At 50.4% G+C, this 17,957-nt stretch overlaps 1 protein-coding gene across 6 annotated transcripts in view; it reads left to right on the top strand.

The window, feature by feature from the left end:
- Positions 1–2,536: 2,536 nt before the first annotated feature.
- The window catches only part of EPN3 (epsin 3), a 41,513-nt gene continuing 26,092 nt past the window's right edge, over positions 2,537–17,957 (top strand). For 2 of the 6 annotated variants that reach the window (XM_063120231.1, XM_063120229.1), the window contains exons 1-3: positions 6,169–6,207; positions 12,357–13,077; positions 16,010–16,128. In XM_063120231.1, coding sequence (XP_062976301.1) covers positions 12,498–13,077; positions 16,010–16,128 — 699 coding nt within the window. In that variant the 5' untranslated portion in view covers positions 6,169–6,207; positions 12,357–12,497. Of the gene's footprint in view, positions 2,596–6,161; positions 6,208–12,356; positions 13,078–16,009; positions 16,129–17,957 lie in introns of those variants that run through there. The other 4 variants (XM_063120230.1, XM_063120234.1, XM_063120232.1 and 1 more) reach the window with 4 other exon arrangements.

Here is a 17,957-nt window from a genome sequence, read left to right as displayed (position 1 = left end):
AGAAGGCTGTTGTTCCCTATCACTCTTCAAATGAACCCTGGGGCTGGTGCCATCAGCAGTGAAGAGCCTGTACTTTATTGCTTCTCTCCAGCCTTCTGGGCCACATCCCACATCTCTAGCTATCTACTTACAGGCATTTTCTCCTTTGATGGTTTTGTAGCATTGCAGGCTAAGTATCTGGGGAAAGCCCAAACGAGTTCCCAGAAGCATAGCCAGCTCTTCTGGCTGGATCAAGGGGAGTGGAAGAGATCCCAGCTGTCTTGTACAGACCACCATCCCTGTGCCCTTGTAGATTGTGAAAGGCACTCAGCCCAAAATCCAGTGCCTGAAGTGGTTGCCTTGCTTTTCCTCAGAGGCAGCCTTATCCCAGGTCAGCTAGTTTGTTTGACCAACTAGCCCACCCAGTATTGCCTCTTCTGACTGATAGCACCACTCCACTGAAAGGTCTTTTGTGTCACTTGCTACACGATTCTCCACCCACCCCACACAAGAGATTTCAGGAATTGCGAGCCAGCATGGTGTAGGTGTTGTTAGGGTTGGACTAGGACTGGGGAGACCCAGGTTCAAGTCCCCACTTGGCCGACCTAGCATCACAGAGTTGGAAGGGGCCTTTTAGCCCATCAGGTCCAACCCTTTGCAGAGTTCAGGAATCCAGTTTAAAGCATGCCTGAAAGATGGCCGTCCAATCTCTGCTTGAATACTTCCAGTGATGGAGATCCCACCACCTCCTTAGGCCACTTGGAGCATTAAGAAGTTTTTCCTGATGTTCAACCAAACTCTGCTTTCCTGTAACTTAAGCCCTTTATTCCATGTCCTATCATCTTGGATGATGGAGAACAGGTTGTGCTCCTTTTCTGTGTGACAACCCTTGAAAAATGCTATCATATGTTTAGTCTTCTTAAGACTAAACATACCCAGTTCTTTCAGTCTTTCCTTGTAGGGACTGGGTTTCTAGTTTCCGGATCACTTTTGTTGCACTTCTCTGAACTTGTTCCAACGTATCTAAATCCTTCTTGAAGCATGGTGTCCAGAACTGAACACAGTATTTGAGGTGAGGTCTGATCAGGGCAGAGTTGCTGGTTGACCTCACCTCAAAGGGTTGTTGTGAAGATAAAATGGAGAGGAGGAAGAGGATCATGTGCGTCGCCTTCGACTCCTTGGGGGAAAAGGAGGATATAAACGTATCAAACCCAGGGCCTTCGGTATGCAGAAGCTGTATGCAAAAAACTTCTCTCATGGCAGGGCCAGTGTTGTGACACCTCCTCCTCTTCCTGGCGGGATCACTTTGATGAGAGGCCCCCACGGGCTCTGTAGGCAGAAGGCACAGGTGTTCACTCAGGACATGCTGGTTCTTCAGAGTAGATAGGTGGGTGTTAGCTGGAGCTGGTTCTCAATGCCGTTCCAGCACAGAAGGAGAGGGTGTATTTTTATTTAGGAGAACAGCAGGGCCATCAAATATAAAACAAGTGTGTGGGGTATGTGCATGGAGGAATCTGTTGCCGACGCAATATAATATTAAAAGGCAGAGAGTGCTGGAGTGGCGGCAAGGAGGAGGATGGCAGCAAGGGAGAAGAAATATTCTGTCATGTCATCCCATTGCTCACTCGCTCGTGGCTCTTTTCCCGCATGTAGCTGCTGTCAAAATTTCGCTGAAGGGAAGCGGTTGGAAAGCAACCCGGCAGGGCCCCGGGGCAACAAAAACAAAACGCAGGCTTGCCGCCCTGGGTTGTGCACGAGTGCTGGCTGTGCAAACGCCAAACAACGGAACCCGGTGGCTTCGATCCAAAACGGGGGCAGCCGGGGACTGAGTGAGACGAGCCTGGTCCGCGGCGTTTAACCCTTGCGCGTCCGGCCTCCTCTCCGTTCGCCCGTTGGCAGCCGCTGCCTCGGCGCGCGCGCTCGGTGCCCGAAGGGGTTAAGGCGCTGAGTCACGGCCTCTGCTTTCATAATCTCTTCTGGGCTCTACTACGCGAGTCTCTCTCGCTCTCTGTACCCAGGACCAGAGGGGAGGGTTTGGGAGACCCTTCGGCCAACGCGGGGGGCCTGACGTGGGTACGAAGAGCAGCGGCGGCCCGGCCCGTCCCGTCCTCCTCCTCCCCCTCTGCGCCACGCTTGTCCTGTTCAAACTGAAGCAAACCTGCCCAGCGAGCTTGGCAACTTTTCGTAAGCGCCGGCTTGCGGGCGGCGGGGAGGCGACGCTCTCCGCCTCGACAGCCCCGTCTCCGCCGCAGGCGCGCGCGCACACACACACGCACGCACCTTCGCCAACGTCGCCACCGCGGCAGGCAGGCGGGCGGGCAGGCAGGCAGGCAGAGCGCCGCCGCCACCAACCACCACCTTCTCCGCCGTGCCCGCTTCTGCGCTCCGAGTCCGCTTGCAAGGTGGTGGGGAGGAGAAGAGGAGCGCCGGAGGTGGCTCGTCTTCGCCCTGGATGGCTCGAGGGAGCGCAGGCTCCGGGTGAGCCGGCGGCGCCTGCCTGCTCTCCGGGCTGCGGGAAAGGCTGCTTCCAGGGAGGATGGCACCCGCGCCATCAGCTGCCGCCGCCGCCTGCAGAAGCTGCTACTGAGCCCGGAGAAGACAGCAGGAATGCCCGAGGTAAGAACACTCCCGTCGCCGCCGCTGCTGTGGTGCGTGAGCTTCACAGCATCTCTTCGGGGAAACAACCGGCTCCGTCCACGATCACTTTTCGCCAGCGGAGCAGCGGAGGAGGAGGAGGGGGAGGAGGAGGGGGACGAAGGGGACCACCAGCAGCTGCTGCAGATATTCCGAGGGAGGCTGCGGGGAGGGAGACCCGGGAGTGCGGGCGGGGGAAGCGGGAGCCGTAGGAAAGTTCTGGACGCCGAGAGCTCGCCTGGCTGCAGCGAAGCCCAGTTTGGTCGTCATCATCACTACTTTGGCAAAGCGGAGCGGGACCGGCCGCTCCTCCCCGCTCGCCCCCCCCCCCCCCCGTCCGCCAGGGCCAGCACCCCCCCCGCCCCCACCCCTGGGCTCCCCGCAGTGCGCCGCCGCCTGAAGTTTCCCGATCCGCAGGGAGGCCGAGCCGAGGGAGGGCAGAGCCGCCTCGCCTTCCTCCCCGGCCCAGGGTGCTGCGTGGCGATTCCGCCCTGAAGGGGGCGCCTTTGGCGTATGTGTGCGGGCGGGTCTGCCCCAGAGATCCATCCTCCGCTTGCCTAGATGCCGGGGGTGGGGGTGGGGGCGCGGCGGGCAGCCTCTCACGCCCGCCCCCTCGCCCTCCTCCTCCTCCTTCCCTCCCTGCCTCCTCTCCTTTGCCCGATCGGTGCCTGTCACCTGCAGGCTACAGTGCCCGGCCAAAGCCGCTCAGTCGCATCCGGCCCTCGCTCGCTCCCCGGATCCCCCTACTCCCCGCACGCCGCGGTTGGGCTTGGATGGATCGCGCCTCTGCCAGGGGAGCCGCCGCCGCTTCCCAACTCCGCCGGATCCTTTCCAGGTGCGTGTGGGCACGAGCGCGGGTGTGGGTCGGCTGTGTTCCCACACGCGGACCTCCTCTGCCCGTCCCTCGGCTCCCCTCCCGTTTGCTTGGGCCGCCCGCTCGCTCAGCTCTGGATCGCAGTGAGATTTAGCAGCAGCGTTATGTAATGCCGCCTGTTTCGGCGGGCAGAGCTGGGCTGCCGCCTGGGCGCGGGCGCGGGCGAGCCGGCGAGGGATAAGTGGGGGTCTCGTAACACGGGGGAAGGGCCGCCACCTCCACCGGCGCTGTATTGTACTGGGGAGACACCCCCTCCTCCCTCCTTCAACTCAGGCTTTGAAAGTTTCCTCTCGGGTCCCGCGGCCAGTCAGGCTGCCGTTTCCCAGCTCTGTCTCAGCGGTACCATGAGGACAGGACTTTGGGGCAGAGGTCGAGGCCCCCAGGGCACCCCATTCAGCAGAATAAACATGGGGAGGGCAAATGCAGCAGCGCCGACTCCCAGCAGTTTGAAGTCAGTGAAGGCTTCCAACACTTCCATCTAAAGAGCTACCCCCCACCCCCCCCACCCCCCCCACGAACCCTGATACCAGAGTATAAAATGACCTAACTGCACCGCTGGTCCGATTTCAGTCTTCCCTCAGAATTTGATCAGGTTCAAGTCCTTCCTCCCCCTGCCCAGACTGAGCCATCTGGCCCAGGGCAGTTTAGGGTAGGACTCAGATTCTAGCGTTGCTGTCGTTGGTGGCTGAGAGCTGCTTTAGTGTCTTGGCTTCTCTAGGAAGGGCTTCTGTAATGTCTGGCTTTTGTAATCTAAAACTGGAGGCACACTTGTTCAGGAGTAAGGGATAAAAGAAAAGAAAACCAGGGAAGGAGTTCTAGAAAGGGGGAACACATCTGGCAACTCTGCTGCAGATGGGGAAACTCCTCAGAAACCTAAGCCTGGGCACAAAGGCTAGTAGCCCTAATCTTATTGGGGAGATGAAGGGGCAGCTTTAGGGGAGACAGTTTGGGATGGGTGGCACGTTGCCCCTTTCCTGCCCCAGTGTCTGTGGTCCTTTGATTCAGGTGCTGCTGCTCTTTGCTAGGGGTTGGAGCGCCTTCTTCCTCCACCCCACCTGCTCCATCGCTTTCCTACCCAGGCAGAGTAACCCCCACTTGTTTCTTTTGTTCTTTTATGTCAGGGATGGATGGGGAAACACGTGGTCCTCCAGAAGTCCAAACATTCTTCACTGTTGGCTGTGCGGGCTAGGGCTGATGGGAGTTGAAGTCCAACAACATCTGGAGGGCCACACGTTCCCCACCCTTGCTTTGTTTTATAAGTGCTGTCAGTGGCTGTGATGCTTTACAGTGTGGCGCATGCAACCAAGACAGGTCCTTGCCCTGAGGAGCTTACAGTGTATCTACTCCCCCTGCCCCCAAGTGGGTGAAACAACAAAGGGAGGGGAAGGGAGGAAAGGAAGAGACAGAGGTAAGAAGTGATGGATGTGAGCAGATGTTACTTTCTTCCCCTATTTCACATCCATCCATCCTCCCCCCCACCCCGAATTCATATTCTCCTCCTGTTGTTAAGCTAATGCTAGTTCTACAATTCTGGCACAAGGGAAGTTCCCTCTTGTCCCTGGAGATGCAGGGTGTGGGAACGTACAAGACATCTCTTAAAATTTATTTATTTATTTATTTATTACATTTTTATACCGCCCAATAGCCAAAGCTCTCTGGGTGGTTCACAAAAATTAAAACCACAATAAAACATTAAAACCACAATAAAACAACCAACAGGTTAAAAGCACAATTACAAATAAGGCCAGGTGTTGTTTAGTCCAAAAGTTATAGCAGCCTTTCCCAACCTGGTGCCTTCCAGATGTTTTGGGCTACAACTCCCAGCATTCCTGACTATTGACCATGCTGGCTGGTGCTTATGGGTTCTGATGTCCAACACATCTAGAAGCTTCCAGGTTGGGGAAGGATGGATTATGAGTACAATCCACTAGGAAATTCTCCTGCCCAAGCTCTATTTATTTATCTCCAAAGGGAGAGGCAGGTAAGAAATAAATATATTATTATTATTATTATTATTATTATTATTATTATTATTATTTAAAACGGGGATGGGAGCCTTGCAAGAGCGATGCCCTCTCTGGTTTATTGTAGATCGCAGCCTAGAAAATTATGGACCACAATGTAGGAGTGATTGTCTTCTTGCTCTAGAGGAGGTGGCAGTTCTTCTCCTGGAATGTGTCACGCCACATAAGAAACTTTGGGCAGCCCTGGGCAACTGCCTCTTCTCCTCCTCTTCCTCCTGCTCCTCCTCCTCCTCGGCATGCTCTCCCCACCTGACAGCTCTTTTCTTCAAGGTCACTGCAGTAATTTCATATGTGGCTGCCTGGTGCCGCTGTCTTATCTACCACACAGTTTCTGTTTCCCTCTCTTTGTGTTCCTGGGAATCTTGTGTTCGATAAAAACTTACTGCTTTTAACACCCTTGGCAATGCTCCAGACACAAACACTCTCTTCTCTCTTTTCTTCCTCCTCCTCCTCCAGTCCTCCTCCCCACTCCCGTGCTGAAATGAGATGTTCGGGGCTCGTGCTGGCCTTCAGAGTGAGCTGTTCAGCCATGGAAACATTTCCTGCTCCTCTCCCTCCCATGTGTAAGGAGGGCCAAGTACTGAGGACAAGGCCCTTTGCACATGCTCAAGGGCACAGGAGCGATCGTGACTGCCCACGGTCCAGAGCTAAGCCTTGACCTGTGCTGATCAAAAACAGGTTTGGCAGCTAGTCCAGGTGAGCGGTGCCATGTGAGGCCCTGCCTCCCGGCACTGGAGAGGTTTCCTTTCTTTATATTGTGAATGAACCGCCTGGGCAGTTTCTTCAACGTGTCTCTTCCGCAGTCTTAATTAACTCAGGGCTGCCTGCGACTGCACCTGGAGTTCCTCCAGTGGAAGGAACCAGGTGTTTGCTCGGAAAGAATGTCCTGACCCAAGACTGGGGTTCGAGGGACATTTCCATCAGTACTCACGCAGTGTTTGCCAGAGGAGGAGGAGGCATTTTTAGAAGGTGGAACTTTATCTATAACCTTGTCGAGGCCAGAAGGAGAATGCTGATCTCTGGAGCTGGCACGCATTTTGCTGCCTTAGGCAGCAGGGCTGCCCTCACCTGCCACTGTGTTCCCTTCAGTCTATGCCTTCTTCCCATCCATCCTTGGGGAGCACAAATGTCTCTGATTCTTCATCAGCTTGCAACCTAGTTGCTCCTACAGCCTCAGGGCTTTGCCAGATCTTTCGCTTTCCCCAACACTGCTGGTCACTATGGCATATACTTTAGTAGATTACTTCCCTTTCTTTCTTTCTTTCTTTCTTTCTTTCTTTCTTTCTTTCTTCCCTTCCCCTTCCCCTTCCCCTTCCCCTTCCCCTTCCCCTTCCCCTTCCCCTTCCCCTTTCCTTCCTTCTCGTTGTTGTTGTTTAGATTCCTTCCTAAAAGAAAGACTCACAAACATTTAAAACAGCTAAAAACAATGATCATTAAAATACCACGACCCTATAAAACAACTAAAACATCAGTGATGCTGGGCTGTACCACCAAATGCCTGGGAGTAAAGGAAAGCCTTAACCTGGCACTGAAAAGATGACAGCGTCAGTGCCAGGTGGGCCTCTGGTCCCTTGATGGTCCTCATGGTCCAATCACTCCCACCCATCCCCCATCCCAGCCCTTTGAAACCTACTCAAGACCTCCCACGCCTCCAGCAACTTGGCGCTGCTTGTTCTTCCACCCCTTTTCATCATCCCCTTGCCCTGGGCACTCCACAAGCAGGGAAGAGAGCACAGGGGTGGAGCACCTGCTTTGGGTCCAGATTGCCCCAGCTTCAGCAGCTGGCATCCCTATAAGAAGGCGAAGGTAGCAGGCAATGGGAAAGACCTCTGGAGAGCTACCGCTCATCAGAGCCAACAAGCCTTCCCCAACCTGGTGTCCTCCAGGTGGGTTAGGCTACACCTCTGGCTGGCTGCGGGATGCTGGGAGTTGTAATCCAAACCATCTGAAGGACACCAGGTTGAGGAAGGCTGGAATAGGCAGTAGTGGGCTAGACAGACAAACAGTTTGTCCGGGTGCAAGGCAATTTCCTAGGGAGACGATTCACATGGGGGATAGGGCTCAGCACCCTGGATAGCTCCTTAGAGGTCTGGCTGGTTCCGACTGAAACCCAGAATGGATTCACAGCTCCACCGAAACCAGAGCCACCAGCCTCCACTGCTGCAGCTTCCTACCCTCCCTTTGCCCTCCATGTTCCCTACTTCTGTTGTCCCTGCCTTGCACCCATCCATTTGGCCCTCTCCCGGAGCACCTGTGGCAGCCCACCCTTTTCCCTTTCCGCTGATTTTTTGGATTAGCTGCAGCCCTACCAATTTAAATAGGATTGCCGCATCTTTCTTGATGCAAACACAGAGCATCATCAGAAGAGTGGGTTTTCATGTCTCCCTACCATCGCTATGGCCTGCTGCTGCTGTCCCTTTCTCTCCCCATGGGGAGAGAAAGTGGAAACAGCAACAACCACGTGGCCTATTCAGGGGCCATTTATATTGTGCCGCTTTTCCTGCACACAGCAGGAAATGGCAGCTCATTCCATGATTTTTTGTTTTTTTTAAAGAGTGATTAAAAGGGGTCTATTTTGCAATGGAAGAAGGAGCAGTAGGCACGTGGGAGGCTGACGTCATTGCCTAAAGGATGTGCGAACCTCTGTAAGTGGGCAGTAGCGAGCGTGTGATAAAACGCTCATCTGATGAAGCTTGCAGTCAGTGACCTCCAGCCCATATATGGGGCAGCCTTCTCCAAGTGGAAGCTCTTCAGGTGTTTGGGATGACAACTCCCAGCATTCCTGGCCATTGGCCATGCTTGCTGTGGCTGATGAGAGCTGAAGTCTAAAACACCTGGAGGCCATCAAGCTGGGGGAAGGCTGATCTCATGTATGGTGCAGTAGGGCTTGGATGCCCCTGAGCTAAGAATACCTTAATTTGACCTATGTACCAAGCAACAAATATTGGGATTAGTACCCCAATCTAGGGATCTTTGCATGGAACAGATTGTATGCACTCAACTGCACGCTAGCTGGGGCTGGATGGTGTCAAAGTCGAAAACATCTGGAGGGTGCCAGGTTGGGCGAGGCCAGGTGAGGTGAATGATGCCTTTGGAGCATATGATTTAAAGAGCCAATATGCAGGAGTGGATGCTTGGTAAGGCTGACAGAGGATAGCTGTCAGGTAGCACCTCTGAAACCCCAGGCTGGCTACTCACAAGCTGTTTAGTCATCATGGTCTCTACTGTGCCCCATTGTCCTGTTTTGCAGGGGGCACACAGCTGGTACAGGTATGTTAGCAGAAAGGGAACCCCATCTGAAAGACTGAATAAAGTCAGGTCCAGTGCAAGTCAGCTTGGTCCAGGCGGCTGTAGTAAAAACCTCAGGTGTTGTTGTTTTTAAAGTAACCATGAAATTCTGTACACACACACACACACACACACACACCCTTCACCCCTTCTGTGTGTGTCACTATGCTTGGCTGCAGTCATTTTCCTGGCACATGAAGATCTAGCTTCCATGAAGGTCTAAAAACAGTATGTGGGTTGGATTGTGTACAGAAATCAATATAGGGAAATGTCTTGAAAGAAACTCTGCGAGCACTGCTCATGCAGCTTCCAGGTTCTCTCTCCCTGACTCACTCTCAATGATGCTTCCTGTCATCGGGTGGAGAAGGATGCCTCATGCCTGCCCTGGAATGGTGAAGGAGGTATATAGACAGGTCATACTTGCTGCAAAGGGTGGAGTTGCCCTAGAGAGAATTAGGATACGTGACTCATTTTGCTGGCTCGGGGAGTCCTACATACTTCCCAGGTGTGTGTTTCAGGGCCACCTCTTTCAAGTTCTGGAGAAAATGACGTTTTGTAAGTGGAGGTTTGATTCTGAGTCATTTCAGAAGGTAAAGGATGAAGCAACTACATTTCAGGAACAGTCCTGTAATCCTCTCTAGGGGTTTTCATTCAGGAAGCAAATAGGGTTGAAAGCATACATGAGTCCATCCCTGTTTCTCCAAATGGAGGATTGGAAGACCTCCTGGGCTCGCTTGAGTCTCTTCACAAGCAACTCTGTTAAATCCAGTCAGTTTTCATGATGCTGATGATGCTGATGATAGAATCCAGATTTTTAAAATCCTTGACATTCCCCCAAATTTACAGTGGCAAAAAATAGTGGCAAAGCACATAGTTGAAGGTCAAATGACATTACTTGATTTTTGGTGGATGAAGATGAGGTTTCTCAATGAATGTATTAAATTTTTCAACATCTGAATTCAGATTGCGCAGATAGGTCGTGGGAGTGGTGATGGAGCCATGAATCAGCTATTTGTCTTTGCTTCTTTGCTGACAATTTGATTTGTTACCATACTTGACTGGAACCAGGAGGAAAGTTTCTTGAGGTCAGATTGGAAATTTGTCTTCCTTGTGGCAAAGTGACATGGTTTGGCCTTCTTTTTTGAGCCAAATGGATTGGGATCACCTTTGCGCTTCGGCTATCTACACAGGGATGAACAAATCTATCTAGTGTAGTTTCCCTTAGTTATTCATTTTCCCAATCTTAAAATCAGTAAATCTTAAAATTTGATTTTTTAAAAAATGTTTGCATTTCTCTCATGCATTTTTGTATGCATTTTTGCTTTATCTACACAATTTTGGTAAACAATTTCCCTAACATAATGCATTTTTAATCTTATTTTCTCTAATATGCACATTTTTGGATGCAATTGTAATTTGAGAACTCTGTTGCAAAATTTGGAGAAGTGCAAATTTTGGAGAGTAGCTGAATTTTGTTTCAGATATTGGTTAAAAGTGTGAAATTAGATAAATTTGTCTTAAAACACAAATTGAACAATTTCTCCCCAGTCTCTAGATCTAGAGCAGCATTCTTCATACTCAAGGCAGGGAGAGTCCACCAGCATCATGGTCTACAGCCAACAGTGTCTTGTGCATCTCACTGATGTCGGCATCCAGCTATTAGGTTCAGCACCAAAACCTGAAATCCTTGGGCAGCTGCCAGGGTCCACAGCAGGGGCCACTGCTGATGCCAACCATGGATCTCACTTTAAAAAGAAAATAGTCCAGCTCGCTTCTATGAACACTGATGTTTAAGAGTGGAGCCTGGCAGGCTGAGTTGACAGTGGCCCAAATAGCTATGCCTAGCCACCATTGAAATTTCCCAGAATGTTCCCAGTGTAGTGTTGCCTGGGGCATGGTGAGAAATTGAAATGGTGGCAAAGGCACACCTATTTGGTGCTATTTGGAGTGCTGCTGCTGGCACCAGAAGAATCTGCTGGGGTCCACCGACAGAGATGGTCCACTGAAGGACCCTTTCCTCAGTGACACCTCAGACCAGGAGCTGGCTCTGCTTGCCTATCAGGAGCAATGCACCTGTATAGTGCTGTGACAATGTGCTCCCCTGACTTGACATCCACCCTTCATCTTCCTCCAGCAGGGATGAGCACCCCCCCTCGTGCAGCACTAGCAGCAATTGCTGCATCACCAGCATCTTTGAAAGGGGAATGAAAGAGTATCTATGTGACCCATGTGGCAACCTTTTCTGCCACACATGCACAGGGCATCTAATACGAACCAGGACCTATTATGTCTATGTCTAAGTGAGTAGGCTCTGCTCATCAGAGCCAGCCACCAAGCCAAAATCAAACTCAGGTCTCTCAGTGACGCTGAGTCATGGGCAGTTATTTCTTGTCACTTGGATTCTGATCATGCTTGCATGGACTTACTGTTGATTTCAAGCTCTGTTGATTTCAGTGGGGATTCAGTGTGCAGCACGTATCTCTGGGCGGGATTGTGCCGATGGCTTCCTTCTGTAGTTACTAGTATAACCAGAAGGGTACTGGGAAAAGGTCACTAAACCTTTCCCTGACCATCACTGCCTTTTTAAAACTATGGCTATTCATAAAGCAACAACATGGAGAAAGAAAGTGAAAAGGTGGGGAAGATGAAGTCAGAGATAAGATTGGGAGATCTGATTCCTTGGTGAAATTTGAATGGATCTCTCACGGGCTCAAGCAGGGCAAGTCCCACGTGAAAGTCAGCTGAGCAAGTGAAGGTACGGGATGGGCAACTTGCGGCTCTCCAGATACTTTGGCCTACAGCTCCCAGCATTCCTCACCATTGATTATGCTGGCTAAGGCTGATGGGAGTTGTGGGCCAAAACACCTGGAACCCCACAATTTGCTCAAAAAAAGCCTCTTTCTCCATCCATTCCCTTATTTTTCTTATTGTGTCACAATTTAAGATGGTTAACCTGTTTGGCAAGGAATTGCCTCTTTTTAAAAAGTATTCTACAGCACCTAGTAATTTTAGGCTCTTTATAATTAAAATATAATGATATGGATATTTTTTTTTTTTTAAAAAATAGCAGTTCTAATTTTAACATTTTCCCCAGGAGGTCATCTTAAGTTTTGACATTGTGTTCTTGCTTTTGTGTTTTTAGTTATATTTTAACTTGTCGTGAGCATTTGAGAGAGAAATTTCACTCATCAACTAACTTTAAATGCCAGATTTTTAAATACAAAGGCTGAACAAAAGTTATTTTAAAATTACACTGGAGAAATTCAACCACAAGGGTTTTATTCTGAATATCTGAGATAGATGTAGAAGGCGTGGGCAACTAGTGGCCCTCCCAATGTTTCTAGACTACAACTCCCATCATCGCTGGCCAACATAGCCAATGGTGAGGAGGATGGGAGTTGCAGTCCAACGCATTGCCCACCCCTGTTCTATGGGAATAATCATTGAAAGAATCAAGGGGAACTAACCTAACTGGATTTTGACTAACTGGATACAGCTGAACTGGTGATCAGCTAAAATGTTTGAACCTAACCTATTTTCCCTTACTTGTTTTCTAGATCAATGTACAAACTGAAGAACTAGTGCCCCTTAATTGATCACGCTGGGGCTTGGTTTCTCCCCCCTGGGTTCCTATCTGTTTTTCCTCCACTGCGCTCCATTTCTTTCTGCAAGGCGAGATCTTCCTCCAGGGTTCAGCCATGACCACTTCTGCCTTGCGCCGGCAGGTAAAAAACATTGTGCACAATTATTCGGAGGCGGAAATCAAGGTGCGCGAGGCCACCTCCAATGACCCCTGGGGACCCCCGAGCTCCTTAATGTCTGAGATTGCAGACCTGACCTTCAACACGGTGGCATTTGCGGAGGTCATGGGCATGATCTGGAGGCGGCTGAACGACAGCGGCAAGAACTGGCGGCACGTCTACAAGGCACTGACGCTTCTGGACTACCTCATCAAAACCGGCTCGGAGAAAGTGGCCCACCAGTGCCGGGAGAACTTGTACACCATCCAGACCTTAAAGGAGTTCCAGTACATAGACCGTGATGGCAAGGACCAGGGCATCAATGTTCGGGAAAAGGTAAAGCAGGTGATGAGCTTGCTGAAGGATGAGGAGAGGCTGAAGCAGGAGAGAGCCTACGCCCTGAAAACCAAAGAGCGGATGTCCCTGGAGGGCATGGGCATCAGTAGCAGCAACAGCCAGCAACTCGCCTACGGACGGCGGGCGTCACAGTATGGAGATGAGTACGGCAGGTCAAGAGGGTCTCCATCCTCCTTCAACTGTGAGTAGCACACCATGACATGGGCCTGTTCTCTGATGGTTCCAGGCATGCAGCCACATCTCTGGCTAACAGGGTATCTGGATGAATGCTGCTTGTGAATGCTTGTTGTTTCTGGGGAGGGGAGGGAGGTGGAGGTGGTTCTATAACAATATTCCACAAACCCTTTGATCCTGTGGCTGGAAGAAATGCATGTGGTGTTCTTGGTTAAATTTGCAGTTTTCAGAATATGTTTTGCTTTTGGTTCTACGGTTTCCGTACACCTTGCTCTCTCTCCCTGACCCCCGAGTGACTAGAATAGAGATTGAGGAAGGGAAGATGGGAGGACCTGAGTTCACTTTAGGGGTGGCAAATAGGGTGCAGGTGGGTGAATGGGCAGGGGTTCAAGCAGGTCCATGAGGAGAAATGAGATGTATGGCGTTTAGAGGCCCTTTTTCACCTTCTCTCCCCTGGCCTAATGCCCTTCCCCACAAAACACACTGGAACCTTGAAACAAGACTTCTCTGCTTTCAAAATTATAAGCCAATTTACATGCATATTTTCAGGTTTCTCTCCATAACCATGAAGACAGAATGTGAAGGGGAGGCGGAGAGGGGCGGGGAACAGGGACAGGACAAAATAGGATTGGTGGAAGATGGTAAGCTCTGTATTAAAAGGCCATATTCAGGATACTTCTTACATTGCACCAGAGGTGGGCAACTTGTGGTCTTCCTGATGTTTTGGCTTACATCTCCCATAATCCCTCACCATTGGTTATGCTGGCTGGGGCTGATGGGAGTTATAGGCCAAAACATCTGGAACACCACAATGTGCCCATCCCTGCATTACCTAGTGCTTTAAAAGAAGGCTCTTCCATGGAAGCAACATGGAAAACTGTTGAAGGTCACACATATGAAGGTCACACACACACTATTTCCCCACCACCACCACATTCTGCTTGGGAATGATGGGACTCATAGCTCAATACATCTGGAGGACACCAGGTTAGGGAAGGCTGGTCTACACACATTGGCCAAATGCTAACCGATGACAGCCTTTCAGAGAGTGTACATGGCACATGTGCAGTCATCATGCACTCTAGTCTACGCGAGCGGTAGGCATTAGCAACCATTTGGGGCCTGTTGGCACATTTGGTCATTTGAGAAACTGTCCTGAGCACCACCACTAAGACCCTGTTCAGACAACATGCTAAGCCATGGTGGTTAAGCATTTTGAGCTAAACATGATGGGTTAGCATGTCTTGTGAACCATGCCTTACCATGGTGGCTACATAACCACGGTTTAAACATGCTCACTAACCATTTGCTGCAAAGGGGTTAGTGGCCTAACCATGGCTTAGTGGTCCTAAATGGCTGCCACGGGAGGCATGGTTAGTTCCAAAGGGCAAGTAACCTGCCCAAAGGGGTGAGTACCAGGCAGAGGTAGAGTCTAAGCCCCAATCAAAACTCATTTGGACCCAGTTTTCAGTGCTCTCAATACCCTTCCCTCCTGGCTTCCCTGCTCCCCGCAACTGACTTCCTGCTCCTGGTCCTAGCCACCCCCTCCCATTGCCCTCTTTAGACCACCCCCAACAGCTTACTAGAGACCTGTATCCTTTCCTCCCTTCTTTTTCTTGGTGTCTGGATGAGCTGCAGAGCAAAGCATTGGCCAGCAGCCGCCCACCATCTTCATTCCCAAAGAATGCCTCTGGGCCCCATCATGTAGTCCAGCTGACATTTCACAGAGTTCCCTGGGCTGGGGAAATGACTTTGAGCAACACAGTCTTCTGTATGTTTACTCAGACATATGTCCCATAGTGTTCGATGGAGCTTATTACCAGGTAAGTATGCACTGGGTGGCAGTCTTAGGGTGCAATCCAATGCACACTTTCCTGGGAGTATGCCCCATCAAAGATACCGGAACTTACTTCTGAGTAAACATGCAGATGATTGCCCTGTAAATTGTGTGTGGTGGAAGAAGGAGAAGGAGGAGAAGAAGAAGAAGAAGAAGAAGAAAGTAATAATAATTGTCAAACTTCTGTTTGGGAGAAGTGTGAGGCCTCTGAGCCTCACGGAGCTCTTCTTTAAGCATATGGATCTTACAGCCTATTCAGTTCTTTGCCTAAAGTTCTAGTACAACAGTGATCCTCAGCAACATATTTTTGCTCTACTTGTTAACTGCAAGAAGTAGGATGTTGCTGTGGAAACACAAGAGGACGGGAGTTCTCAAAATAAAATGCAGTTGCACAGAACGCTTTCTCTTCTCCAGCTCTTTCCATCACCCTTCATATATGGCATCTTGGGCTAGTAGTCTAAAACTGTGGATCATCTCATAAAATTAACAAACAAAAGATAGGTGTGTGTGGGGGGGGGAATGGGAAAGGCCATCGCCCCAGAAGGAGATAAGTGCAAAACTTTTACCTAGGACAGGGGTGGAGAAGCCTTTTTCTGTGGAGGCCTGCATTCCCGGGGCAGGGGGCATTTGCCAATGGCAGATGGAGACAGAGCCAAAAGTAGTTGGGGAGATCCCTTTTTATATTATTGCCAGTGGAGGTTGGGGGTTCCGGTGACAGTGGCGTGGTGAATCCGCTCCGGGTTTCAGTCAGAACCAGTCGGAGCCTCCATCTTCCACCTTGGATAGCTCCTTCAAAGTTCTGACTGGTTCTGACTGGTTCTCACCACCCCACTGACACTAGAGCTCTTAGCCCCCACTGCTTCCTGCCACGCCCTTCTCTTTCCCTCCCCCCCCACCCAGCGAGAGGAGGTGGGCAGATTGCTCTTGCCATAGGTCTGCACTGATCTCCTGCAACAACCAGGCTTCTGAAATTAGGCTTGGGAGCCACAGTTGCTCACCCACAGAAAACATCATATGGAGAACCTGCTGGGCCCCACTGAAGAGCATCTGGCTTGGCCCCATCCCATTTGCCCCATTAATTCCTTTCTGTCTTGTGCCTCAGCCTCTTCCTCATCGCCCCGGTTCAATTCCGACCTGGAACAGGCAAGACCACAGACTACTGGAGAAGAGGAGCTGCAGCTCCAACTGGCCCTGGCCATGAGTCGAGAGGAGGCAGAAAAGGTAATGTCTGGGTTGTTTGCCTTCTCGGTTTTGTTTTAGACACCACAGTGAGTGGGGCTGGATAGCGATTTCTGGACCCCTTGAACCACAGTGTTACGGAAGGCGTGGTCTTGATTTCTTATGGGCAGTTCCAGATGAGCCTCAACAACTCAGGACATAATGATGGGGATTGATTGCTCTGTTGATTTAACTTTCTTGGGCTACGGGTATATTAAAATTGGGAGAGTGGATTCTACTGTGCCTTGAATCAGTAAGGTAGATATAGCAACTGTCTACCTTGACCTTGCCTTCTTTATTATGAATGTCCTTTAAGCACACTAGAGGCCTTCAAGAGGCAGCTGGACAACCATCTGTCAGGAATGCTTTAAGGTGGATTCTTTCATTGAACAGGGGGTTGGATTCGATGGCCTTGTAGGCCCCTTCCAACACTACTATTCTATGATAGTATGATTGATCTTTTTTCCTTTTTTTTATTTAAGAAAAGAGAGAATTCGGTTAGACACATATCCAGAATTCGTAAAAATAAAATATGAAGGTCCCAGAAGTCCGAGGGTGGAATCCAACATTGCCCTATGGATATTTCCATGCACCCCCCCCCAAAATGCCTCCCCAAAGGGTCAAGGGGACCTACTGAGCATTGTGGACCAAGTCTTATGGGCTAAAGTGGGAGGGGGGAATTGCCAACATGGGGAACCTTGCTCAAGGGGTGTAATATTCCTCTACCCAGTTTTAGCCAATCCCCCTCTCCCATTGCAGCCCCATAAGACACATTGTTTGGTAGGTCCCCCGGACTCTCTAGAGAGGCTTTTCAGGGGCACAGGGGGCTGCAGGGCAGGAGGAGGTGGAGGGACAGATCCTTTGTGTGAGCTGCTTTCCACTCGCACAATATTGGATTTCACTCAAAGGCGGAATTCCTCTGCCCACGTGCTAGAAAATAAAGTCCTGCTGATCTCAGTGGGACTTTCTCTTGAGTAAACCTGTGTAGCATTGTATTGCTTATTGGGCTTTTGCATATGGGATTTCTGGGTGTAACACATCAGACATTGACATGAATAGAGGTTGTCATAATTTGGCAAATTTGATGACACGGCAGCAGAGATCTGGGGGTGGGGTGGGTGTCACGAAAAAGCCCCCACCCCACATCTTTCCAGCTCCTGTTGTAATGAATCTGTTTTTGGTGGATTGCATCAGTGGCCTTAAATGTCGGTTTCCATTATTTTGGCTTACAATGCTTTGAAATCCGCTCAGGAATACTTAGTTATTTTTCATGGCCGCCTTCAAGAAGAATCTACTTTCCCCAGGCATTGTGGGTTGCAGCAATTGAACGTAGCCAAAATGTTCTATACATGTCTTTTGGAGGTCATTTGAGGATCCATGTTGCATTTTGGATGATAAAAGAAGGCTTCCCACGAGTCACTACTGGAAACATCATATCGGAAGGGAATGTCCATGCACATGTCACACGGTGTGTGTGTGTGTGTTTTGTTCTGTGATACGGAAGGTGAGCTGAAGACTGTACTGTTCTAATCCATCTCTGTGCAGCCAATCAGATGCCACACTTCCATATTCAGCTGCCAGGTCGTCTTCTAATATTTGAAAGGGAGCTTGCACAAGCTGCATCCACAAATATTGACTGTGTAGGTTGTCTGCCCAAGAAGCACTGACAGCTGAATGCGGCTGTAGAAATTGCAGTTTTGGCTGACTGTGCTTCTGCCTTAACCTCTCTGAAGCCACTCTGGTTTGCTAAGCTGAAAATGGCTTCCAGGGTTGCAGCCCAGTGATTTTTTGCCCCTTGTAATGCTTTCCACCAGCAGCCCTCCCTATCAGCA

Source organism: Elgaria multicarinata, chromosome 3, assembly GCF_023053635.1.
Source record: "Elgaria multicarinata webbii isolate HBS135686 ecotype San Diego chromosome 3, rElgMul1.1.pri, whole genome shotgun sequence".
In the NCBI taxonomy this organism is placed as follows: domain Eukaryota; kingdom Metazoa; phylum Chordata; class Lepidosauria; order Squamata; family Anguidae; genus Elgaria; species Elgaria multicarinata.
Note: the sequence above shows the minus strand (reverse complement) of the source record. Positions and strands in the feature narration are given on the sequence as shown.